We start from the raw sequence: 27305 nt of genomic DNA, 5'->3' as shown, positions 1-27305 counted from the left end.
TGGCGATGACTTACCGCCGCTCTAGGGCAGCTATAGGTGATCTTAATATAACTGCTGAATGAACGTGATTATAAGGCGCCTAAAAACGCTGTTAAAAGTTTACTAACAATTTAACAAAGAAGGCTCGAAGAAGTCAGCGAAACTACCTTACGTACGTAACTGCTGACTAACAGGATAAGCAGCATATTAATTTAAGTGTATGCAGTACTGTTTAAATATATTTATTACGAAAAAAATTAATGAGACCTAGATTTAAAAACGTTTTCAAAAACCGCGTTTTCTGTTCCAGTAAGTACGGTAGAATAAATTAGCAATTTTGTAATTGACTTTCACTCTTCATCAAATGTCAAATTGAATCAATTTTTTTATTGACCATCAGTTTCTCGATTGGCATTCAAAACAGAGCCTGAAATAACAGGATACAGTAGAAAAAGCTAAGGCAAAGACATTCCAGGTTTCAACAATGTTTAGCCCCAAAAGTTGAGACGCCAAAAGCACACTGGAGATTTTATTACAGGTGCAGCTAAAACGACTATTGACATATTAGCACATTCAAAGAAGTGGCGTGCAATTTACATCTGTAATGGTTGAACACACACATGGCTCGAAAGACGACGTGGAATGCAGTTGAGCTTGGAAGCAAAAATCATTTCTTTCGTCCGCCTCTCTCTTTGACTTGCAACGACACCAACGCGCCGCTCGCCATATTGTAGAAGGCCAATGAATTGGAATCTTTTATGAATAATCCCTGCGAAGAACCAACAGTCCATTCAGCGTCAGCAACATTCGGTATTTATTATTGTGTGGACAAACGTAACAAAAAACTGCGCTTACGTCCATCTGAAGCTTTTGTTTTCCTGCTGGCATTCCAGTAGCTTCGTGAATCTTTGCTTTGATGACGGACACCTAGTGTGGAAATAAAGACTATCAGAAAATGGAGGATTGCCATGAAAATATGAAATCATTGCTCGTTTAAACTAACACCGCTTTCTAAATTCTACACCATATAAAATGTATAGTGAACTGGTTATCAAACTTAAAATAGTGCAATTTAACCCAAAAAAACATGCCTCGTCTGTAAGTGGCAGTGTAAATGTCAGTGTTTGGCCTTGCAGGTTCCACTCACTCTTATCCGGAGCAGACGGACATTGCACACGGAAGGTAACCGGACCGCTAGAAAAACAAAAACCCATCGTCGAACTTACCCCAACTTAGAATTGGACAAATTCGTGTTTTTAAAACACAACCTTACAATACTGTCGCCAGAGGGTTAGGCTTTACTAAATTCCACATCCCGTATCGTACGTAAAAGCACTCTTACTTGTGCTGCTGTAGAAAAAGTTCGGCAGAAAGTAGATCCCCCTCTGTACGTGCTCGTTTCGCAGCCGGTGGTCCATCCATTACTTGTGGAATACCTTGCTGTGGAATTTGCTATAGACAAAACAACGTTGAAGTGATCGCAAAGATTGCAGACTTTAGTTACAAATCTCAATATGCAAGTTGACCATTTCAATGGCGCACCTGCATGTGTGGCATCGGTTGAATTTGTCGGATCATCTGCGGCTGCACCATGTGAGGCATCATCATTCTAGGCTGCTGGACCGCAACTGAAACGTTCAAGTATTGTTACTGAGAGGTAGAAAAGACTTCCAGGAAGGAGTAAGATGCATAATAAGGAGTTTTGCGTAAACTCCGGAGTGGAAATCTCAAAGACGTCTTACTTAATTGTGGTTGAGGTGGTGGGACAACATGCATTTGCTGTTGCACAACCAACACCTGTGGATTGGGTCGTTGTACGGGAATGACAGGTCGCATCACAACAGGCGTTAACACCTAAACAAAAATTCAACAGTTCTCGTTAAAACCTTCTACACTGAAGATGGATGTCATGCAGCCAGTATTGCTGCGGTGATGTAACTTACAGTAGGTTGTTGTTGTATTTGCACAGCTGGGTTTGGTGCAGGTTGGAGGGCAACTGCTTCAGTGGATGAGATTGATACTGGTTTTGGAACTGGGGCAGGTTCTGATGGCTTGTCATCTGTCGGCTGCGTAAGGTACAAATTGTGTAACATAGCTTTTCCATGCAGCGAATGGCATTTTCACAGAACACTGGTAAGTGAGGTTTGTCACAGTTACATTAAAAATTCGTAATGAGAGTTGCGCTACCTTTGGACCAATCTTTTCCAGTTCATGGTCCACCAACATCCCCTGAGTTTTCTGAATGTGCTGGAGCTGTTCTTCAATGCTAACATTTGCTTTCGCTTGTTTCTGTGTTAAGTTCGCGCTGCTTGAATGTCCGTCCCAAGCTACTTTCTCTTCTGGTGGGATCTCTTCCTCACCTACTTTCTTACCAATGCCAGTTTCTTCGACACCAAAGATATCTGTACGACGCTCGGCAAGTCCTTTCAATGACGCCTCGATGTCACTTCCTGAAAAGTTAATTTACCAATAATAATATTTAGTTAATCAACTATACTGGATTAAAGTTTCTATGCACTGAGTGCTTGGTAAAATTGATCAAAGTGAATTTTTGAAAGGAATATTGCTGGTTCAAGGCGGGTATAAGGAAATTTGTAACTTGTGGATTTGTAATAGTTCAGGTTAAGATTTGATCGGTAAGGTTTAGGTCAATTTGCAAAGATTAATTATCAGGTCAAGTTAATATTTCGTTAAGAAAATTTTTTTATTCCGAGTTATTTTACCAGCAGCGAAAACTTCCTCTTCTTGTTGCTTCTCTGCCATCTGCCTCTTCTTCTGTTCCTTCCAATTGGGATCCAGAAGTCCATATCTCATGTGTTCTTGGATCTTGGTGGCAGGAACACGCTCGCCAGTGATAGGAGAAACCATCCAGTTGTCTCCACCAACCTAAGGTGGAGAGAAATATTGTTGAGTAAATCTCTGATTCTTATACACGTAAGCAAAAAATGTTATATTTATTGAAGAGTGATCTAACACAACGTGATATTAAATAATGAGTTTGGTAGCGTTAATTATAGGGTACAAAATGGTGATTAGTACCATGGGACACATTAGTGACAGTTTATCAACATCATGAACAAGCACACAGACAACCGTCACAACTCAATGAAACATGTTCCCTTAATGTTCAAACGATAACAAAATCTCAACCACATACCTCTTTCTCTGGCATCACACCATGCTTGTACTTTGGATTGTAATCCTTCCTGATGATCATCTCCTCCATGGAGGGTGGTCTCGGAGGCTGAATTGGAGGCGCTGGCTGAACCTTGGGTCTTGGAGCAGGTGGTGGAATGTCTTCCTCGTCTTCGTCAGAACTCTGGTATATTCGCACCATATTTTATTTGATTAGTTGGATTACAAAATTGATCGACAACTGGTGGCTTATATTACTTAACAACACTCTTGCATACTAAATGAATACTAATAAACAAGAATTAAACAATTTATAATATAAGTAATAGATCATTGATTTTACTTGGAAACTAATTCCAGATAAAATTTACCACAAACTAATCAGTATTAGAAGTCCAATAGTGAAGTTAACATAACTTAAAGACTTATAATAATTAATTGATGCAAATTGCAACAAACCTCCTCCATGTCTACAAGCTGAAGTTGCTCTCCTGTCTCGTGGCTTTCTTCCTTATCGGAATCTAAGTTCAACGTCAATACTTAGTTGACAGAAGTTTTCATGAAACTTATTCAAAAACCATATTTAACTTGTTGTATAAACTTGATAACTATCAAAAGCCTCAACCTTAACCTCACTGGCGATGAATGCATATCGCTTGAGCCCCCGTTACCGAGCTAGCCTTTGTACAAGTTCCGATTGACAAACATTTTTAGCTGTATTTTGATTATTTTGGTATTGCTTCAGTTCCTATTCATGGTCCTGGTGAACAGGACCACGAATATGAGCAAGCAACACTAATGCCTTGCGCAAGAGCATTACAACATCGTCTCTCACCCCTCACCAGTGGACATGAAATATGGGCGGAATTATCGCAAGCCTAGCACTCAAAGTCTCAAACCACTTTGCCACCAAGCCAACTAAATTTTCTTCAAGAGATATACATTACAATTTCATTACAACTAACAGTTAAATATTGAGGTTGATCGTGAAAGTAGTTAAAAAATTAGTAAAAAGTTTGACCGAATTCAAAATTATTAGATGAATTCTCAGCAGAGAAGTCCAAGTACTTCACTGACATTAACTTATACAATGAGCCAATATATTGTTAGTTGTCATGGTCATGCCATTACACATACATTACAAAATATCAAACCTGAGCCATTGTTGTGTAAATTCTCCTCTCCGAACTTTTCGATTCTTTCTTGGTGTAAGAGACGTGAGCCGAGTTCTTCAACTGTAACGGGCTTTGGAAAATTACCTGAATGAAAAAAGCAAGTGATGTTTATTCAATAGATATGCAAAAAAATGCACTACTTATACAATGCAGGTGAAACTTCAAAATATCACAGAAAACACAACGATCGGAATGAACAAACGTAAGATATGCTAAGATTTGTGAATTGCCCTGCACATATTCATAGATCCTGAGTAAATATTGATAAATCTCTTAATGTCGTCTATCAACAATTGACATATTAAACCAACCTCTTTCATCAATCATAAAGTCTACAGTTTCAACCACAACAAAGTCATGCCAGTCGATCTGTGCGTACATTGCCCTTTCTTTTTCAATGGCCGCCTGCTCTCGTTGTTTGATTCTCTCTTCATGTTTGGTCCATGCTACTCTGTACTTCACCTGAGCAATCAAACAACAATGGTGTACTCACAAGTAAATTAAAGATCTATGTTGAAACAGGTTAAAAATGATTGATCAATCTAACGTCGTCTAAAATAAGTTTTGGATCTTTAGCTTCAGCCTTTAGCCTTTCCAAGACATTCTTTGGTGGAAGCAAAATCTAAAAAAAAATTGCAACCATAGAGTGATATTTTTTCTCAGTATGGAAACAGTCAGCAAAATAGCATTCACAAAGGTGATTAAACAATTAAGGTACAATACAAATACAACTATAATTGAAAACATATTATTATTATTACCAAATACAGAAAGACCTTAATCACATTTCTTCCTAACCTTAGCATGTGAATATTTAACAAATTTTCCATAAGAAAATAAATATAAAAAATTCAACAAATAAAGGAATCAAGGATTACAAAAATGGCGTGAAACATAATACAGAGAGACCTCGTTAATCCGAACCCCGAACAACTGGAATCCCCGTTATCCAACACAAAATTGCCGGTAACGGATTTCTTCCTATGCATTTTACCCCTTTAATCCGGAAACCACACTGTCTGACTCCAACACGAAAGTTTTAGAACAAATGTGCTAAATCAATAGCAATAAAATCCGATAAACCGGATTACTAACAGTGAAGGGAAAATGATTCACGATTGTCCCATATACAGTAGTTAGTTGAGAAAAACAATAGCCAATTATTACGCATAATAATGTTGCAGTTTCACTCTTTAAACTTCTTAAGATCGTGGAGATAACCTAGTGATTAGAGCATTCGTCTTTAATATGGTAGTTCTGGGGTTCGACACTGGGTCGGATCATACAAAAAACTATAATTTTACTTTAGTTGCTGTCCAGCTAGAAACTCGGTACTTTGAATTGGAGTAAGGTGCATACTGCTTTTTTAACATGGTGTTGCATTTGCAAGATTGATCGATTTTTTGCTTTCCGATAAGCTGGATACCCCACTAAACCGACATTTTATGACAAAACAAAGTGGTCCAGATTAACGAGGTCCGACTGCATAATAAATCAATAAGCTAACACTGGAAATGGCAATAAGTAAATACCTTAGTATATTGATCGACCAACTTCGTGAAATATTGAAATAACGAATGTTGAGGTCGAAGAAAATCAAATTGAAAGTTTTTAGCTTCCCGCTGTGTTAACTGGGTAAGAAATGACCGACCATTCTTGGCAACAAATTGAGCAGTCAAGCGTACCTGTAAAAAGTTTACATAATTCTCAGAAAACCATTTTTCAGAACAATAAGCTCACAGGCAGCTTGCAAGCAAAAACTGAGGGGTAAAAAGTTCATATAAGCGGTAAGTCGTTACTTACAACATCAATGTCATAAGCAGAGATGGATGGTGGATCAGCAATATACTCGAACGACGAAGGTGGGTCTTTTGGAACAAACTGCTCTTGGACAACAGCCACTGATGCCTTCACATGAATCAAATTTGCGTGAATGAATACTTTAATATATAATAATATATATAATACTTTTCAATATCAATACTGTACTTAGATTTCACTTTTTTATCATGCTCGGAGAATATTTCTCCAACACAAAATTATGGGTTTTACAGGTAGTTTGTTTTCTTTAATTTAAGCACTTCATCAGAGCAGCAAGAAAAGAATGCAGTGTGGTACAGGTACAGCACTAAACACTTTCCAAATTTTGGTCAAGTGATAGTTAGCAAATTAGCATGTATCATATATATCTAAACCACTTTCAGAATAAACGAATATATAGTACAGAACGTCTGATTGTGGATAGCATGGAATTGAACTTTCCGCAACAAAACAAGACTTACTTTAACTGTAGGTGCTGTTGGTTTAGGCACAGATGGTTCTTTAGCCTTGCCATCCATAAACTCTTTAACTTTATGACGGTAATATGCATGGTATGGATCGTCTAAATGTGAGTGTGCATTATTGATCAATTTTATAAAACACAAGTCCTGTACTATAGTACTAGTATATATATGTTTTAGATCAAGGGTTCCCAACTGAGGGTACGAGATTGAACATCAAGGGGTACATATATGAAGGTGCAAGGTACAAGGTGAATACATGAAGGTACAAGGGGTATATACATGAAAAATTCCATCAGAATTTTTTTGGGGGTACGAAGAATGCTCTGACCTGACAAAGGGGTACGAGCAGCAAAAAAGGTTGGGAACCCCTGTTTTAGATGTATATATACATGTAGTAGGCTACGGGTAGGACTGAAATCACGAAATACAGACACAAAGATAAATGTGGGTCATTGTGTACTGTACAATGAATTTTAAATTTTGTTTCACCACAAATGTGTGGCTAGCTGGTTCAAGAAGTTTCATTTTCATAGTCAATTATAATAAAGAACTTACTGCTATTCAAAAAGTTAAATTTGGCATTGTTGATTTCATTCTGGCGGATTCTCGCCTCAAACTCTGGCCCATTACGTCCAACAAAACTTGCTGTTTTATCGACAATGTTTCGCACTTCAGGTGGAGGGTAAATGATTCCAATTATAGGCTTCGATGATTGGGTTTCTTCTGGGGCTGGTTCTGGCGCATCTCCAGACACCTGTAAAAATAGAATTTGAAGAAATGTTGCCCAATGATTTAAACAAGTTTTTTAACTAAACATAAATTAAAGTAAGAAAATCAACTGATCAAATTTGTCTGCCTCTTAAATGCTACGAAGTGCATGCACTGAAGACAAAATTGTGTTAGTGTTAGTTCATTTCAAAAAAAATTTTTTGAAATTACCCGAATATCGTCATTTTGCTGAACAGTAGGTGCCATGGCAGCAAATTCAAAACACAAATCTGGAAACAAATAACTTATCCCCCTACCTTTTATGTCACAAAACCTGCATAAACAGTTAATAGTAGAGATTATAAATAGTAATAATGGTTGCACTAAAAAGCAGGTTTGCCTCGACCTATAACCTAGGTAACAGAAAATTGCCAATGATCAATCTGTTTTGTGTTGTGTTTAACGCCAATATCAATTAGCGTAATTGCCAATCAGCTGAGCATTGATGTTTATACACAGAAAGGAAACGTTTCCTGCAAAGCTCCGTGTTTACAAATGTTTTGGCTATATTATTCTTATACTCAACATTAGGTAGTAACCTAGATGGGAGAGTTGGTATCTTTGAGCCTCCAAAATATGTAGATTCGCTTAGATCAGGGGTGTGAAACTCAATCACACCAGGGGCCAAAACTCAAAACTTATTTAACACTTGACTGAACGCTTCGTGACACGAGTACATGAATTGAAACAAGGAGCGAAACAACACCAAATTTTTGATGATGTTGACGATTTTTGACTGGGCTATTTTTGATTATTCTTCTCTTACATCATTACATACATACAGGAGATGTTACATTCATCTCCTTGCAAAAGCATTAATGAATTAAGAAACAATAAAGAAAAAGGCAGCCCAGATTACAAGCGTTAAAATAAATCTATTTATTCTATCGTATGGTGGGGCAACTGCTGTGGTACTGTATTGTGCGATTTGTTATAATCTTGTTTCTTGCTTGAAAAAAGGAAGTTATATTGTACAATGTTATCGCGGGTCGGAAATAGTTCAATGTATAAAATAACTTTGCGGGCCAAGTTTTATTATAAAGCGGGCCGGGAGTTTGACACATATGGCTTAGATTTTTTAAACAGCTTGGATTGCTCAGATTACTTCGATCGTTTTAACAACTTCAATCGCTTGTGGATGGGTTGATAATGTAAAAGTCAATTGAAGCCTAAGGTTTATCTACTGACACAAAATCTTTTAGCAGTAACCTTGAGTTTGCGGACATTAAGTTATTGTTTGAGCCATGTTTAAAATAAATCGAACGGATTATCTTAAGAATTGTTAATATTAACTGTCCAACTTTTACACTATGGCGAAGGTTAGCGCTGTTAAGTTGTTTGGTTGCTGACTCCTGACTCAGAAGGCTGCTGCTTCAGTTGTCTGTTAGCTTCGCTCACATATTGATAAGAAAAAACACAAGCTTCTTAGTTGAACGCTTTAATCGAACTGCCGTCTTGTGCGCTAGCAGTGCAGAAAGGAATGGGATGGAAAAACGGACGCGAAAAATGAAAAATGTGAAAAATTAACACATGCGGGGAGTATTCCGAGGGCGCTAACCAGTGACCTACGAAGAAGCACCCAACGGCCGCTACAACACCGTGATTATTTGTGGATGTCCATTCCTTCTGCTTATATAGGGCTGTTAACAGATTTCATGGAGTTTTGTGCACGCCTTGATCATATCTAATTTAATTGGGGTGTTGTCTTAGGTGTGTTAAGAAAAGAGTTCGAAGCACCCTCATTAAACGAATAGTTAAATTAAACTCAATTAAATATTTCCATTTCAACTTGTAAATAAGCGGTCGAATTTTGTGAGATGTATTATCATAGCAACACCCTAGGCTTCAATTGAGTTTCAACACATCTAGAAGCAATCAAACTTGTCAAATGACCGAAGCAGTCCAAGCTGTTTAAGTGAACTTAGTGATTTCAACAAAACTGTAGGCTATATTTTAGGGGCACCGCCAAACTTTTTATAATCACACCAATTTAAAAGAAACATTGGTTGCTTGAACGCCAAGTTATTATAAATAATAAAATAAACAAAGAATTGAAGCTTCAATGCAGCCTATGCAGGCATCACACAACCACTGCTTTCCAGTCGGGAATACGATGGGCCATGGCATGCACCAAAGTTCAAAAGTTCATCAGTAGTTAGTTATTTTAAGCATAAAGTGTCGGTTTAGTGAAATACGGTATCCGGATTACTAAAATCAAGAGAATTAGAGGGAGAGAACTTACTTACGTGAAATTAACAAACATGAATTAGATAGCCTAGCATGCATTTAACATTACAGTAGAATAACACGCAAAATAGATCTAGGGTGACTAAGGTTTAGTGCAGAACCAGAATCTAACATAGGTGCACTCAATACGAATTTTCATGAGCTTCGGTGCCACACTTAAAGTGCGTTATTTTACACTTAATGACTTAGACAGAACTTCTGTGCACTCAATTTTCAATTGATTTAACAAGTCAAACTGTGTACAGTACTGTGTACAGTACTGTGTAATTGCGCATTTTTGCGCATCGCACTTGTCATTTTTAATTGTTTGGCGCAACCAAGATCTTGCTGAAAATGGCCGCATAGCCTCTGCAGTCCGGGTGTGCTAAGGTGCACAACCAATTGACGTCACAATTTGGGTCGCAGAGGTCTAGTATACACATATATCACGCGATTCTCAGATTTTTGCAATAGACCCTAAATAGCCTATAGCCTAAACCAGAAGTAGCAAATCTTTCGTTGCAGATTTTGAAGATAGTTTTTGGTTCAGCCATTTTATCAAAAACGCTCTGTAGAAATATTCGTGATAACTTAATCATAATAACCAAAATATTAGTAATAAAAGTTCGAAAACATTAGTTCGTTCTGTTTCGTCAAAGTGTGAGAATCGAATAAAGTCCGATTAATTAATTCAGCATGATTCAGTTTTAACTTTAGATTTTTAATCGCTCTTGCATTGTTATAGTAAAACTATGAAGCGATGTTGCATGAAAGCAAAATCATATATTGCTTTAGTTCAGCGGTTCTTAAACTTTTTTGAGCGCGACCCAAATCTGAGTTTCATGATCACCTCACGACCCAAACCTATGTCGCGACCCATTTTAATGTCCTATAGACCTATATTATATTATATTAACCTATGTCGCGACCCACCTATGTCACTATGTCGCGACCCATTTTCTGACCCTCCGCGACCCATGTTTGGGTCGCGACCCATACTTTAAGAACCCCTGCTTTAGTTGGAGGCATCATTAAATAAAAACTGGGATTTCCCCTTTTACTGAAACATTGCTGGTATTTCCATAGAATACTATGTTGATGGTGGCTGAACCGTGTTAACCCAAGTTTAAAGTAAAATAATAACAAAAAACAAAATATAGGTCGGCACTCTGTGCCAATAAAAAATGTTTTCGTTTCCATTTTCGTAGTACTCCTGAAGAAGCAAGCTTATGTATGCGAAAGCTCGTGTACAAAAATTAAAAATAAAGTTAACCTTCAGAGTTCAAAGTGCCAACTTATACCAAAGAATACTTGCTATAGGTTATTAATATTCTATAATCTATTCTCTTATGCTATTGGTAATTACAATTAATAGGCAATTACAAAGTTAAAATTCCGATTAAATTATGAATTGGAAAAAGTTGAGGGAGATAGGCCTATATGTTCCATCAGTCTCCCTTTAAGATAGGTCCCTGATTACAGCACACGCCATCTGAACAGTTGATGACTTTATAACAATATATGATGTAAAGCCTTGGGGTGTACGCATTGCCGAATTCGCCAATAAGCAATCGGCATGGGTTAAACTTTAACCGTTAAAGTGTGCAGTAAACGCTTTCATGTTTCAAAAAAAATAGAAACATGCTCTGAAAAACGACAACGTCACCAGTCACCACTTACCAGTACAGTATAAAGCATCACTAAGCTTATATTTAGAATTTCAAACATTGGAATATGATGAACTTGTAAGTTATTATCACTTAATTCTCCCTATTTATTAATCAGATTGAGTTGCAACCGTGTTAATGGTCAACAACCTTGTACTGGTATTACACCTAAAATTTACGAATTTGTTGTTGTGCATGTATAGGCTATAGGTGTCATGAAAACCTGTTTATATATTAATTATCTTCCATTACACTAAGTACAGTCTCACGAAATTTTCTACCGCCTCCAACAAAATCCTAACTTGTGAGGAACTTAGTGATAACACTTATTAAATCGGTGTTTTGGCATTTTTTCTCGTTTAGACGTTTAACAATTAAACTTATATTACGTTACATTAATGCTGGAAAAGAACCTAAATCTTTCGAAGCTATAGTCTACTACGACTGTTTAGTCAAGCTGGTTGTCTGGTTGTTGCTCGCACGCACAATTAGCCTACATGGGTAAGCATTATGTTTGAAGCCTTCATGTAAGACATTACTGTTAAACTCCTAATTTAATACCAACCGATAATTATATCGGGAAACCATACGGAACTTAAAGCACCTATAATGAGTTAATGTAAACAACAAAGTGATAAAACAAACGGTTTAATTTTAATAAAGATTTCACAACAAAACGAACAAAATGTAACCTCTCATTTGAACAACATCAAAAATAATGTTGATATTTTTCACATAAAAACAAATAAATATCATGGAAAACATGCAAAATGATAAATAACTCAAATAAAACTACAAGGTTCCTGATATGTATCATTCACGTTTACTTAATCACGGATCTTGCATGGCGACATTGACTTTTCCTTCTACTGTGTCTGGAATCTTTGTCTTTTGAGATGACGACTTGTACAAAATTGTACCCATTCCGTACAAAATAAATGTAGCAATCTGTATCCAAATTTTTTAAGTTTATGGCTAAACTTTTCATTAACTATTTCGAAAATAAATTTATAAATCATAAATTTAGTTGGTATATATCAGGGGTGGGCAACATACGGCCCGCGACGGGATTTTGAGCGGCCCGCAGACAGTTCAGCAGTTCAGTTTAGCAGTTCAGTTTTGACTTCAGCAGCTATTGAAGTACATTATTTGTTAATAAATTCATTAAATACTGTTTTTGGTCTCTATGCTAAAAACTTAAAGTTTACATTAAATACGATTTATTCCTTGCATAGGTGGATAAATACACGATTAATGTATCGATTCAGGAATCCGGCCCGCCAAGTAGTTTATTTTCTCATATCAGGCCCGCCGACCAAAAAAGTTGCCCGCCCCTGGTATATATCTATTAGGGATGTGCTGCGAGGAAGATTATTCGGGTTCGTGCGAACCCGAATATCATGAAGGTCGACACGAACGAATCCCGAATCTATTCGTATTAGAACCAAACAATAAAATTTCATCCAAAAGTTGTTAAGTCTTGCTTGTAAAATGACGTAATCGATAAACAAATCGCTTTCTTTCGAAAAATAGTGTTTAAAAATCGATTGAAAAAGTAAAATTGTTAGGAAAACGACCTTCCTTGTAAGTACTGGAGAGTTAGTTCAACTAGTTCTAGTTCAACTTTGTCGGGAAACTAGATCACCATTTTTAACAAAAGTCAGTAAATTTATAAGTAATATTGTATTCGGGCTAGCTAGTTTTGGTATTCGTGTTCGCCCGAATCTTCCATGAAGGCGATATTCGGCGAATCTATTCGGGTTTGGGTTCGTATCGGCCCATCCCTAATATCTATTCACTCGTAGGCTTAAACGAAGCAAGACTCAATCTTAACAAGTACCTTGAAAAAGTCGTTACTGTTTAAGAATGGCAAGTTACCTTGTGACATAGCACAACAAAAAAGGAATAACGGGCCATTTCATAGTTATTGTATAATCTGCACGATCCCTGGTTAGATCCGCCTCCACTCCAAGCCGCACAAGCAAGGTCCAGGACTCGGCCAAATACTATTGGAGCAGGGATTCCCCCAAAGCAGCGATTGAATATCCACTACATGGAAATCATAAGATGCGTTAGCAGTTAGCACACAGTGAAGATTAGCAGGTAAAAATGTAACTAATGCAGATGATGTTATTCTCACCATTATTCCTACGGCCAAAGCTCGTAGTGGAAAGGGTACAACCCGATGAACTATCTACAAAAAAGGTAACCTATAAGTTAATATACGAAAAGTAGTATTTACAGTTTGTGCTGAAGCATTAAGACTTAATAATAACACTTTACACTTACAGCCTCAAACTGTTTGAAATATATGCCTTGAAGTTTACCTGTAACGCAGGGGTCCAGCAAAGTATTGTGAAGAAAAACAAGAAAAAGAAAGCGATTAGAAAAACTGCTAGACTTCCACAGTTTGCATTTTTGCATTTTTCAGGAGTGGCTGTTCCCATCTCAATACAAGAGCAGTCGGTATAAGTCTGAGAAGGATTTACAGATTGACTTATACTGAAACTGTGCAAAAGAGTTCTACCAACGCATATAACAGGTCGCCAAAACGAGTTTCTAATTTACCCCGTTTATCGATTGACTACATCCGGCAAAGCATGGTGAAAAATATGTTACTCCGTCAGAACCACAAACTGGGCTATACGCGTCGTTTAAACAATTGCATTGGGAATTGCACTTGGAAGCAAAATCAGTTGAAGACGTTTTGGTTGAATTTGTGTATGGAACAGTTGCTCCAGCAAATGCTACAAAAATTGCAGATATTAACAGTCAAAGATATAACTTACATGATTGTTTTTCATAAGACGGTCTTGTTAGCCTTGGCTGGTATATTACCCGTGTTATCGCAGCTTAGAAAGTATATAAACGACAAAGCCAATCCTGCCAAAGTGCTCAATATACAAAGTCTCATCATTCCTGGAACTTTGAGGTTACCCTTAGACACGATAAGTCCACCAAGAATATTCCCGAGCGCGCCACCAACCACAACCGCAACGCCTACCCCAAAACAACTACATGTTGTTCCAAACCAAGTATAAGAAGTTGTTCTTTTATTAATTCATACATTTTAGGTAGTCGGGATATTTTCAAACCGTTTGTAAAACCTTAAAAGTAGGCTTTACGTCGTACCAAGATAAAAAGCGGCGTCGGTAGGATTCAAGTCAAACATTGATTCCAGGTACTTTGGCGTGAAAGCGGCAAACCCAGCGACCAATCCAAAGTCCACCGCGTTAGCCAAAGCGACAAATATGAAAGCTGGATTCCTGAGCAAGACCAAGCAAGATTTGGGCACGTCTTTTAATCTGAAAATCAAAAAAAGAACATGTTAAAACCAATTATTCACTGCAACGGGTAGAATATAGACAAGAGGAATTCGGGTGATCTAGTTGTAGTTGATATATGTTATGTAACTTATAACATGCAGTATATAAACATAATTAATCAACATAGGCCTAGCCTAATAGCTTAACGTTTTGTCCTTCTATACAAAACGGACTAAAGCGTTGCACATTTTCTGCATCTCATTCTATCCGTTGTTAACATTATATCGGCGCAGGCTTATAGGGTTTACCTGGTTCCAAACTTGGAATCAGCAGCAGCTGACTGAGCTAGAGCATCCCGGTGCATTTCGTTCGATCTGTTCTGTCTAACTTCTTCGGTGTTTGGCATTATCTTCGGAAACATCAACAACGGTACTGTAGAAGTTAAGTTATTAGTTACGAAAAGAGGACTTGCGTTTAAGTTTAGCCAAAAGAAAATGGTCTGCGTAGTCTACTTACTGCTAAAGATAAAGATCAGCACCCCACAGATCAAAAATCCAAACCACCAGGCCCCTACCCAAGCTGCATCAGTTTGCGATAAATCCGGCCTTGAGCAAAGATAATAAAATGTGTAAGAAATTTTGTATAATAGCGTCGTGGAGGAAATACCTTCATATACGTGCAAGTTAAGGTCGGACATAATTTCAAAATATTCACATCACAAAATCCAGTGCTAGGAAACAAAAGTCATAATCCACACTCTGCTTTATCGTATTAGTTATTAGATATAATATTTTCAAACAAGTACAGAACGTGTGTTACATCACACCTTCGTCCTACTTCTGTGTACATTTTCAGCGTAACCCCTCCCAGCATATAACCCGCTGCCGGACCCAAAGCGACCGCTACAGCTAGATAAATACCTGCAGATTACAAGGTACAGTAAAAATGATAAATCTAGGATAACATAAAGACCACAAACATGCCATAGTATGCATTTTATTGCTATTAAAGTGTTTGGGGTAATTATGGTCATATTGTATATCATATGGATATAGAAAAAGAAAGATTTCCCCTGACCGTGATACATGGAAGATTGCTTTGTGGTCACATTCTCATCTAAATACGTCATACCAATAGTATAAAGAGCAGTTGTTCCGATGCCATTTATGATTTGAGAAAGGATGAAAATGTACCTAAAAAGAAAAAGATTATAGATGAAATATGATACACAAAGAAGAAAAGCAACAGTTTGAAAAACGATACCGACATAATAATTTGGTGCATAGCTGTGTTGGTGAAATTGGCGATAATCCCAACAATTAATCCCACTTAAAAGCTATTTCTAGTTTCATTATTGTAACATGAAACCACACAAAACATTCAAATCATGGTAAAAATCTCAACATGGTAGTCACGCCCGAAAAGCCCCAAATGAAACTTTAAACTGATACGTAACATCTGTTATATATATACCGTATTAAAGTTTATCATATAATCATGCTACAAGTTTACAAAATGTGCTACAAAATAAAAAGTAGAGTTACATAAATTAGAACGACCGCGCGAAAACTATTTTTATGATTGTATTTGATCTGTAATTCGTAGTTTAACTCTCGTCCATCAATCGATAACTACTGTAACAAAATAGTTATATTCCACAGCGGAGCGCTTAGTAACAGGTTCATAAACTTCCTGGTTTGCCGAAAGAAACGCGATTTCCTGTTTCCAGTAAAGGTAAAGTGGCTGGGAGAGGAAGTTTTTTTGTAATGTTGATACAAAGCAAACCTTGAGTAGCGCTTTTACCCACTGTCTAGTTTACAACGTAAAAAATGTTTCTTATTTGTTTATTGTGATTCTGCTTTAGTAAGTAATCACTTTTGTTGACTGATAACGTGCAAAGAGTTGCTGACATATAGGAGATAGATAAAAATAACATCCCCAGGAAAAACTGTATTAACCAATTTTCAAATTGCATTTTTTGCACTTACTTGTAAAAATTTAAATCTTCCACAGTCGAAAGCAAAGTTTCATTGGCAACACAAAGCATGTTTATGCTTGGGTTTGTAGTCTCGTTCACATGATAGGGAGCACTTGTAAAGTGGGGTAAAGTAAAAACAACGCAGCCAATCCCCATCAAGATCATACCCCATCCAATCCACAGGGGTTTATGTCCCTTTCCCCCAATGTATGTTACGATAGGAATAGCAAGGCAAGATGCAATGTTGTAGGAGCTAACTACGAGGCCAGATTCAGCGCTGCTCAGTCCGAATCTACAAAAATTGCCGCTGGTCTTAAAAATGTCTTTATATTAATACGATACTGATTCTAATACTAGATTCTAATAAAGCTTTAGTGCGATATAAAGTGTGGGCCAGTTTGTTGTACTGTTTATTTTCTTAGGTAACGATACCTTTTCTCGATTGTTGTTATGACAACATTAACCAAACCGGATATGACGAAACCCTGCAGAAAGCCGAGGCAACACAATAAAGCCAAAGCCCATTTCGGTGTCGCAAATTGCTGAAGGTACTTTACGGGATACCTCCTGTGGAGAAAAACAATAAAAATATTACAATTAAGGCTTTTGTTACAGCACGCATTCTTAAACATTTTCATTATCTTTGATCAATTTCTTCTTCAATAATCTCGCATCTGTGAATGGATGGACCATAAAAGGGGAGCGTCAAGATTTTGTCACGTGATTTTCCAGGTAATGGTTTGTTAACGATTTAGGGTCGTGACATGACAACACTTCACGTGATGAAAAGTTTGTCATAAAAGGAATAAGCGTTGCACCTTGCCTATGACGTAAGACTTTTCTGCCAATCATCAAAGAAAAGTAATACGAGAAATGACGAGAAACTTAATTTTATTTATAACCCAAGTGTGCTATTACTAATGGTCAATTTCAATGAAAAGAAGGCGTTTTATTCTTATCGTCAATCACTGATTCATCATTGTATTTGGACCGTATCATATAGGAGCGTTTTTCCTATTTCGTCTGTTGTAAATGCCACATCGGGATTTTGCTTTACATACGCGCCATGCGAAACTTACATGTACATTATCGTAAAATGAAAGTTTTGAAAACGTGCATTTTTATGCATAACTGGAAGTTTCTGCGTTCCTTAAATAACCAACGTTTTTTAACTTGACGTCATTGTGGCCGTCTCCGCATGCACGTCACGGGGACTTGATTGTATCGTTTTGGTTAAATTTGTGTCATCTTTCAGTAAGTCTTTTATAAAAAAGTCATACGTAACAAATCAAATTGCGATAGTTATGACGTGGTTTCCGCTTGTCACTTTCTCGCTGGAAAAGACTCAACCACAAAGGTTGCAATTTCTAATTATAGGAATATGCGTCCGTGTAAGGTTTTCAAAATTAAAGAGTACCTATAAAGATATGTATGCCTCGTTATGCCCAGGGAGCATATCATGTCCTGGACCTGTGAAGCAAGGATCGTGCGAGATGTGCATGATGCCTTGCAAGAGAATTCAAAGAAGTACGGAACATGAGACAGGAAGATTAATATAGCAAAAAGAAAATACTAACCATAATTTTGTTAGGTTATTGTTTCACTAAAACAAATTTAATTTAAACCATGTGCAACAAATGCCAACGTCTTACAACGAATCGCGTGCTAACAACCTGGTGATACAAAAACTATTTTTGCGGGTTCCTGCTGTAAAATTGTAAAGCAATTCTATAACTACTTACGCATATATTTTTAATGTAGGTATTCACGGCGAGTAGCAAAAACGGATTTCTATATTTATAGCGCATTCGAATCAGTTGAACTCTTGTGAAAGTTTAAGTATTCGCCTTTATGCCCTATACAATTTTTTCTATCACAAAGTCTTCATGAACAGCTGCATTGAAATCTTTGAGAAACCCATCGCCTGACATCATCGGTGGGAGAAGGGTTAAAAAAATTTTTGTTTGTTACGTTTGCACTCCATCTTTTCTACAATGCGTCAAGCTATTACGAACTTTGTTGCAAATTACAACAGCTTTGCTGAAAATTAAGAAACAACTGACTGCACTTTGAAGATTTGATTTAAAAATGTCTCTAAAATCAAACGGCTGCATACATAGCAACATGAGGTAACAGCAACGAATTATTAACTGTTGGCGCCTAAAACAAACGACATAAGAACTAACTATAACTAACTAACTATAACTTTAAGTGAAATGATAGCATCATAGGCATTTTATTTGCTAAGTCTTGTCATGTTTCCGTTTAATAAAAAGGACATAATTTTGCAGGTGTTTTTACGCTTTACGTCACACGGAAATGCATGAACACGTTCGTTAAACGTGCTTTACCTAAATTCTGATTCTCCTGAGGTGAAATCGTTTCAACAGGGCCGACTTATAGCACGGAATTTATGTAAAATAACTATGTCAAATCATAGTTAGGTCATAATACAGTTCCGAATAGAACTTATATCTACCTCATTTTCTACGCATGTGTTTTATTACAAGTTTTGTTAGTGTTTGGCGTACAAACCTACCTTTTATCTGATATTTATATCGAAATCGGCCAGAAAAATATTTCATCTCAGACGTAAACGCAAACTGTTTGCGTGCAAGAAGTTTGGGTAAGTTGATATTAAAACACCAAAAACCAAACGGTTTTTCGTATCAATGTGCAAATGAAAGTTTAATGTATAAACACCTATATGTCAGGGTTTCTACGTTTCCGCACTAACTTATAGTAAAAGGTAAATCTACTTACACTTTCGTCCGCATCAGATAAAGATAATTTACCAACAAACGTAACTTTGCGTAATTAAAACAATTACAGTCTTACTTCTTACCTCCGTTTTACACAGCAAGTATAACTCTGACAACCACAGTGTTCATCTAAATTCAACTCTTCGAGGTCAGCATTATTGTCTTTTGAGCATTCCATAGTTATTTTGAAGTTTTACAAATATTAACCACTAGGTCGCTAACTCCGCACAAGGCTACTGCTTTGGAGAAATGAAAATAAAATCGTCAGAGGAATGTTTTTTCAAGCCTGGCGTGCCTACGACATGCTCACACTATCCTTTGCTGACTCGTATCTATTTTCGACCTGACCGGGAAAAAGTTTGCTAGATGACGTGTCCACAAACGCACGTAAGCGTATATTCGGCCTACTTCCTTTCGCCGAAGTTTCGCCGAAGATTCTTTTCCAACGCATCGAAGCAATACATCTAATAAGCAAATTGTAATCATTATTCTGCTCCATTTTGTTGCTATAGTAAACCTTTGGATATTATGGATCCGAGAGAAAATACTGGTTTGTCCGAGAGATAATTAAACACTGCAACTTTATTTGGTAACGAAAAAAATTGTGCAATAAAACGAAAAACGACGCTAATTTAAGCGCATAACCTCACTTGTAACTCTGCCAGAATGTTATACGTCATTTAAAAGCAAGCCAAGACAGACGTAATATAACCGCAGTCAATGCTGTTCATTTCGTCACAAAATTATCTTATTATTGCTTTAATTATGATGTCACTTATGTACCAAGGCAGTCTGACAACGTCGCGCGTTTAGGTCCGAAACATTTGATTGACAGCTTGCCGGTATCAGCGCACCAATAACGTTATAAGGTGTGCGGAGGCTTTCAAAGCTAACTATCTCTCTAATTAAGACAATGCTCTCTATCTGTCGCATGTTTTGTGCACGAAATAATAAACTGATGATAGTTAACAAATTTGATTTTAAAATCTGCTGGACTTTCCGGAAGCACCGGTTCTTGTAATAACCCAGCAGCTGATGGTTAAATAATACTTCTTATAACTATCCGCTTCAGCCCAAGTATGTAATTATATTTACACCGGCGTTATGTCGCCTGTAACACTAAAGTTTTGGTCGGTTCCTTGCAAACACTCTCGCTCATAAATCATAGCAATATAACTATAATGCTGCCGATCAAGTCTATATTAAAGGCGAAAATCTTCCAACTATTCAATTGTAATCTTAGGCACAGGTGACGTTTTTATTTTTGTTGGAAATGTGGAAATATCGTCACAATTTTTACCTTGAGGGTGGGTTAAGCACAAACCGGCAGAGAGAGGTGCTGGTGATTTGCTTCGCCCTGCGGACTCGTAACTCATTAACGTATAACCATAGCTAACTACAATGCGGAAAATAAGCGTTGCTCTCTACGCTAAATGCGACGTAATTATCACGTTACTCACTTAAGTTTCTTGATATAAATTAAAATATTATGTCCAAGATTTTGCTTGCTTGATTTTTGCAGAAACTCAAACTCACAATTTCTTCCTTTTCTTTCTCACAAAACTTTTTTTTATAAAACAAAGATCGATCTGATTATTATGCAGCAACTGCCGCTATTTTGTATAAACGTTTTCAATGCTTTCTGCTGATGTGTGCAAACAGCATTTCAATTGTTGAATAACTCGCTCATATAATATTTCCGCAACACTTATTTGATCAAATGTTAGTTTTTACGCCTATTGCCAAAAATAATTAATTAACGAAGCGAAAAGCATTTAACACAAGAACGACCAAGCGTGTCAATTGACGCATTTCAAGTATTTAATTTCTTATAATTCCACCGGGCATCATCTTTTTTTGCTGAAACTTCTTGACAATAATTTGTTTCTTACAACGCTCTGTTTGTCTGACTTTTCGAGGTTTTAGGATTAAAACGACAAATTTAAGCATATGTCTACCTACAACGACCAAGCGCGTCAATTGACGCACATAGCTTAAAATTTCACATTAGATCTACGGAAGGTGTGATTCCAGTCTGCAGAATCATTACAACGTGATAAAATGGAACAACGATAATCAAGAAACGATGATCAGCATTTTCTGAGGTATAATTGAGTATCGTGAGGTCACACTAAAAGTGGGCAAATTTCTGTCTGGCGTCCTAATTCACTGTAGAAACTCGGGCTCAGTCAGCGAGTTTATTGAAAAGTAGCACGTGCTCGCAAGCAGTGGACATTTAGAAGGAGAAAAGGCAGAGTAGGCTGTACTTCAAAGATGTTTTTCTTACTAAATAAATGAACGATTTGTAATGTGATTGTGTTATTCACATGAAATCTAGATTATACCAACAGGTATGCTTATGCTTCAAATATCCTACAAGTTCTTCTGTCTTAAGAAACGGAACACTTTTATAGTAAATCGTGCATTGGCAGTTCGCGTCTTCAGCAATAGACACCATAAATTAGTGACAATACTGACTTTATTTTATGCTACATAAAATATTTAGAAATGAAATCTAGATCTATATTTCAGTTAGTTATTATTGAATATAAAACCGAAATGCCGCTCTTAGTCGGCCTTTGACTTTCCCTTGCTATAAAGTTTACAGATTATGTTCTCTTAATACCTTGCTCTATCGCGTCATCTTGTGTACGTTTTCTATGTAAAACATTACCACGTTAATTGGTCCTGTAATAAAACCTGAATAAAACAACGGGTTACTTAAAGATGTAATTACTATAAAACGACATTTACGAATTGCATACCTGTTTCCCATAGCGAAGATTTAAACGAACGAAATCAACGATTTTAACAAACAATAATCTAATCACAGTTTAATTAAACTTTAATTCAACGTAAGCATTAAAACGAAGTTAAATATACAGGATCAATTATTGCAATTGGCAAGCAAACAAACCGATATCTTGTGGTAACAAAGTTTTGTGTACACGTTGGGATACTTTGAAAGCAATCGTGCTTAAACAACTCCTTTTACGTTGTTAAGCCTTGGAACGTGGACCGGACCACTAGACCGGTCTTAGTGATAATCACATATACTTACAAGCCTATACGATACAGTCGGGTGGATTTCTATCCCAAAACTCATTTAGCAATGAACGTATGGTTTTAGAGGTCCGGTTATATAAAAGTTTATCGCAAATTGTCTTAGGAGGAGTTTGTACATTGAGGTCCGGGTATCTTTCTCTTGTCATCTCAATCATCATTGCGTCTGTGATGTTTGGATCTTCTCTCCAGCGAAAATACTTCCGGTACTCTTCGTCGTTTTTATCCACGAACAAAAGATACTCTGCCAGCTTTTCTGGAGTTTCAAAATCCTCCGCAAAGATAAAAGAGTCCAGCGGCGCCACCTCGAGAAGATCTTCTTTCTTCGGACCCCACACTACGGGTACAGTGTCACTGAACAAACCATTGTTCCAGAACTTCTCTGTGATGTAATCAGTGCAGTGAATGGCGTTTTCAAACGCGAGATAGAACTTGTGTTGTTGTACAATGGCTCTCATTTCGTTTGACCGAGGTAGAGCTTGAACAAAACATTTTCCAAACGCGGTAAACTTTACACCAGCCCTGGCCAACCTCTTGGCAAATCTGATTCGTTTCTTAGCACCTTCCGTGTAGTCGCATTGGCTTACAACCCAAATCTGCGAAACAAATACGATTAAACAAGTTTTTAAACAATAGGACACAAGTTTAACTTAAGGACTAATATTTTCTGCATCACAGTTTGGGCTTTCTAAAGTTTGATTTTTACTCGATCTCGGAGACGACGGTGTACATGCATTCTAAGGAGGATCTAGGCGCGTCACGATAAGTCCTAGCTAGCCGGCAGTAGATAATCCCTTACTCAACTTAATATTAGTACTGGACATTCAAATGCTGGGACGACATAGTCATAGCAACACCAAGTTTAATCACAACATTATCCAATTTTTATCCTAGGAGAATGAACTGCTGATAGCAAGTAGCACACTCCTAGAATGTTTTAAGAACGAATGACAAAAGCTTAGGCTTGATGTACCATGACAGTTTCTCCCATAATAAATTTCTATTACAAGAATTGCGATAATTTCCAAAGCTTTATATACAGGTATATATCTTAGAGTTTTCTTCTGCTTGATAAACATTTCAAAATTACAGATGAAGCAGTTTTTGTTAACAATAATAAAAAAATTATTGTTTTGTTTTCGCTATTAGAGGAATTCAGTAATATTTCTTTCGAAAATGTAGTTTACAAAATTGATATCAAACCAAAATCTTTCGAATATTTGAACCCGCTTGACATTCCATTACATTTCTCGTGATATACATAGATGACATATCAGGCTTGTTTGTACGAATTTGTAAGGAATCGTCAAATTTGTTTGTAAAATAAACCTTAAATTGTTACCAACGAGAACTTATCTTTAAGCTCATCAGGTGCAAACGGTTCATCACGGTTAAAAACAAACCAACCTGGAAGTTGGAACTGTATGTACGGAGGTAGTAAAAGTGTACATGGGGTAACAGTGTAGCTGATAGGCGGTAAAGCATAATTGAAAAGTTAAAGACTGAAGCGAGCTTTCCGCGTATGCTACGGGAAATTGTCGTGCCGCATTATGATGTGAAATTGCTTTACGTTGAGACTTCCTAATTGCCTTTATCAACCATACTGTCAATTTTTCTTATGTATTAACTCCAAACGTTACTATACTGAATTAATTTGTTCTCACATATGGCGATACCACTTCAAGACTTCCTCCACAAATAATTGTCACGAAAAGAGAAGCGTGTTAAAATACGGTAATACTATAACCATAAGCAATTACATTTGTTGCAATTTTTAAGTTCAAATCAGGTCAAATGCATGTAAATTAAAAGATTATAAATTTACCGCAATTTTCTAGTTTTAACCGTATCCCAGTACAAAGAATTATATAGTAAAAAAATAACTCACTGCCAATCTCTTTTTCTTTGCGATGATTTTATCAATGGCATCTTTTCCTTTTTCTACGGATTTAAGTACGTCGCCACGGTAACCATAGTTCCGCAATACATCAGCGTCTCTGCGGTAGGTCCAGGTCCAGTTGAAAAAGCCATCAAAAACGTCTAGTTGGTAGTTTTCATTTTGCAACACCGGAGGTGCTTCTCCACTCCACCATACAAAGATTTGCTTTGGATGTCTGCAAACAAACAGAATTTGCCAGCTACAGTTGTTAATTGTAAACAGCTTGGGTTAGTTACATTAGTTCGGTTAGTTAAATAATAAGATATACTGTATAACCCACCGATAGTGTCGCCAGGGTATATCCCGACCGCTGACTACTGTGTAGTGAAATACCACCGCGTCAGCTTTTTCCAACATATTGCGGTTATAAGTTGTTTCGCAAACCCCAATCTTCGTTCCCTCTGGATCTCCAGCTCGACGAACATGCCACGGATAATCCCAATACAGGATGAGTGGATTCCTGATTGTTTTTGACGCTTTATCAGTCGATGTTTTGTGCCAATTTCTGTGAAGACACTCAACGGACGTTCTGTGCTGCTTTGTGCCCACCGTGAAGCACTGTAGCTCGTATAACACAATTAGTACGGCAGCAGTAAACGCCACACTGAGATATATTAAAAAAATCTTAACAACCTTCATCTCCTAATTATATTTTATCAGAAAAAAATTAAATTTGCTTAAAGCTTTCCCTCGGTAAGTCTAACTCGTGCTGAACCAGTCGATACAAGTTACACAATAAATTAATTATTTATTTATCCCATATGCTGCACAGCACATCGCAGCAAAACGGAGTGAAGCAAACACTTGAACATACTGAAACGCTGTAAGCCCTACTCTCGTATTACTGATTTCACATTTGCGAGCCTCAAAAGTAGCAGACGACTTTCAGAGAATACTATATGTCAGGAAAGGAAAACATCAACACCAGTGGTTGTGAATCTACGCATCGTCACAAAAGTATTGATCGTCAGTTCATTTCGGTGGGTCGCAGTCAACCATTATAATAACAAATATAGGAGTGACAGGAATACTCCACCAATAGAGTGCGAATTGTTCCCATGTCGACGGCAAAGTATTTAGAATAAATAAATAAAAAAATTTTACGCTCTTGTTTTGTAAGCAGGTTCTGGGAGATTATGTCTATATCAAGTAATCGAGGAAGCGATATTTTGAGCGGTTTCAATAAACTCATCGTCTCATCGATAATTAATTCAACGATCGCCATACGGAGCGAGACATCTTGCGTTTTCGAATCCTTAGTTCCTGCAGAGCGTGTATTTCGCGATCAATTTCGTGTTTCCGTTTCCAGTTTTCGATTTTCCTTAAAAAAACTATAGCATGGAAACTGATACAAAGTAGCTATGATATGCGGTCGCTCAATCCATTGTTGTTTGTTGGCGGAACTGCAGAAAACAGACAAAAATACCAAGCTCTACGTATGGCAGGCTTAATCTTATACGATACCTTTATACTCATCGATGGTGATCAACTTAATATAGCTGCTCATTAGCCGGTTTTTTTGAAAAAATACCGTATTTACCATTTGTTTAACTTACATTTTTTTAAACGGTAAGTTTGTTCTGGAAAAATTAACTTCGTTGGTATTTCAGTTTTTAAACTTTTATTTGTAGCGCGCAGTGTAATTGCATTGCACTGCATTCAATTAAATAAATGGTTATTAGGCTACAAGAAATAAGTTCTAAAAGGAAGTTGTGCATAAGCGACCAATCCAAACTGAAGTGTTATGTAACTAACCAAAAACTTTGCAGATGGTTCTAGGTCGATTCAACCCACGGACGATTCAACCCAGGACCATTCAACCCAGGACCATTCAACCTAGGACGATTCAACCCTGTTACAAAAACGTCTATGCAGCTCGTTATCAGGAACGGATACGGCTTTTACCACTATACCATTACACATCTTCTGTTGAAATAAAAACAAGTTTATGTACCATGCTGTAACTAGCCGGCTTGCTTAGCGAAAAAGAAATAAAGCCTACACGTCGATTGAAAGTCATACCTTAGAAACAACCGTTTGTTGATGGGAATGAAGATTTCCTGCAAAAAAAATTGAATCGGGAGATCGAACATTTTGAGAGTAGTATAAGTCGCTTGTCTCCAGTCAATTTATTAGTTTGAAAATAAACGAATAACCTTTCCTATAACAGAGAGAATGATTCTTAGTGTTATATATCTGCTTTTTTCGTTGTGGTTAGATTAAAGTTTGCACCTGAAGAAAATACGGTACGATTGCAATGGTACCATAACCGTTAACCACGACGTACAGGCCTACAGGTCTGGTTCATTGCGTGATTTACATTTTGCAGCATTTCACTTTCAACTTAATCACTACAGGTATGAATATATATCGACAGGCATAAAATATTCCTGTAACAACTTACGTATTGTTATTTATTTTAAAATTGCTTAATTAATTATAAATTTTGCTTTTCAGCCCACGTTTTTCCAGTTATATTCTAACATATCCTATCTATTGTAGCCTACATACCCTTATTTTTGCTCTTTGTAGATGTACGCTGAAGCTGATTCTCTTTAACTGTGGTTTATCCATATATTTCTGTACAGCACTTGATCGATTAAAATAAAGAGTCAAGCGTTTGACAAACCGAAGAGCATCGACGACAGAGCCTGCAGTGTACGCAGTAAGATTCTCTACCATAGAGACCGTGTTCTGCCAACCGTTGTTTTTATATATAAGTTTGAAAACTAATTCTTGAAACGTGTGTTTCATCTGAACGGATGGAAATCCTTCACACCAAACTAGTTCTTAACACGTTCTCATAAGTTTTTAAGGATTGTAAAAATGGTTATATCCTGGGTTGAACGTAAAAAAACGACGATTGATTTTAACAATAACTTACTATAACTGTATACTTTCCCCTTCTGAGTGATTTAGGTGCTTTTCCACGGTTTGACCAAGCAAGCATTTACTCAACGCCCAGCAAACACTCGATCAACCTGAACCGTTACGGTACAACGTAACAGTTTTGAAACTTACTAGCTTCGCAAGTCTCCAGATGGGCTATCTTTTCGAGAAAA

The 27305-nt window shown here is 37.0% G+C and overlaps 3 protein-coding genes across 4 annotated transcripts; all 3 read right to left on the bottom strand.

Moving 5' to 3' along the window:
* Nucleotides 1-495: 495 nt before the first annotated feature.
* LOC143462884 (splicing factor 3A subunit 1-like) lies at nt 496-7620 on the bottom strand. The gene is made up of 19 exons (XM_076961189.1): nt 7514-7620; nt 7130-7328; nt 6572-6672; nt 6093-6197; nt 5822-5974; nt 4837-4911; nt 4601-4751; nt 4269-4373; nt 3574-3635; nt 3137-3298; nt 2703-2865; nt 2167-2429; nt 1923-2045; nt 1722-1833; nt 1522-1607; nt 1322-1431; nt 1071-1173; nt 835-906; nt 496-748 (listed from the first exon to the last, which is right to left on the bottom strand). Exons 1-19 carry the CDS (start codon nt 7547-7549, stop codon nt 647-649), a joined length of 2283 nt encoding a protein of 760 aa, XP_076817304.1. The 5' UTR covers nt 7550-7620; the 3' UTR covers nt 496-646.
* Nucleotides 7621-11876: 4256 nt separating this feature from the next.
* On the bottom strand, nt 11877-19537 carry LOC143463167 (solute carrier organic anion transporter family member 4A1-like). The gene is made up of 14 exons (XM_076961568.1): nt 19325-19537; nt 16912-17046; nt 16490-16771; nt 15579-15694; nt 15328-15421; nt 15018-15106; nt 14810-14933; nt 14368-14540; nt 14074-14235; nt 13804-13982; nt 13563-13709; nt 13376-13429; nt 13114-13284; nt 11877-12183 (listed from the first exon to the last, which is right to left on the bottom strand). The coding sequence occupies exons 1-14, from the start codon at nt 19417-19419 to the stop codon at nt 12067-12069; spliced, it is 1938 nt and encodes a 645-aa protein (XP_076817683.1). The 5' UTR covers nt 19420-19537; the 3' UTR covers nt 11877-12066.
* Nucleotides 19538-21916: 2379 nt separating this feature from the next.
* LOC143463463 (alpha-(1,3)-fucosyltransferase 7-like) lies at nt 21917-27020 on the bottom strand. Of its 2 annotated transcripts, none has more exons than XM_076961941.1 (4): nt 26755-27020; nt 24524-26303; nt 24193-24418; nt 21917-22900 (listed from the first exon to the last, which is right to left on the bottom strand). In XM_076961941.1, the coding sequence occupies exons 2-4, from the start codon at nt 24880-24882 to the stop codon at nt 22307-22309; spliced, it is 1179 nt and encodes a 392-aa protein (XP_076818056.1). In that variant the 5' UTR covers nt 24883-26303; nt 26755-27020; the 3' UTR covers nt 21917-22306. The 2 variants fall into 2 exon arrangements, with proteins under 2 accessions (XP_076818056.1, XP_076818055.1); XM_076961940.1 differs by lacking the exon at nt 26755-27020 and adding an exon at nt 26476-26682 and having other exon boundaries at nt 24524-26404.
* Between the last annotated feature and the right edge of the window lie 285 nt (nt 27021-27305).

This window comes from Clavelina lepadiformis, chromosome 6 (genome assembly GCF_947623445.1).
Source record: "Clavelina lepadiformis chromosome 6, kaClaLepa1.1, whole genome shotgun sequence".
Taxonomy (NCBI): Eukaryota; Metazoa; Chordata; class Ascidiacea; order Aplousobranchia; family Clavelinidae; genus Clavelina; species Clavelina lepadiformis.
The sequence above is the reverse complement of the archived record's forward strand: the minus strand, read 5'-3'. Positions and strand labels throughout refer to the sequence as shown.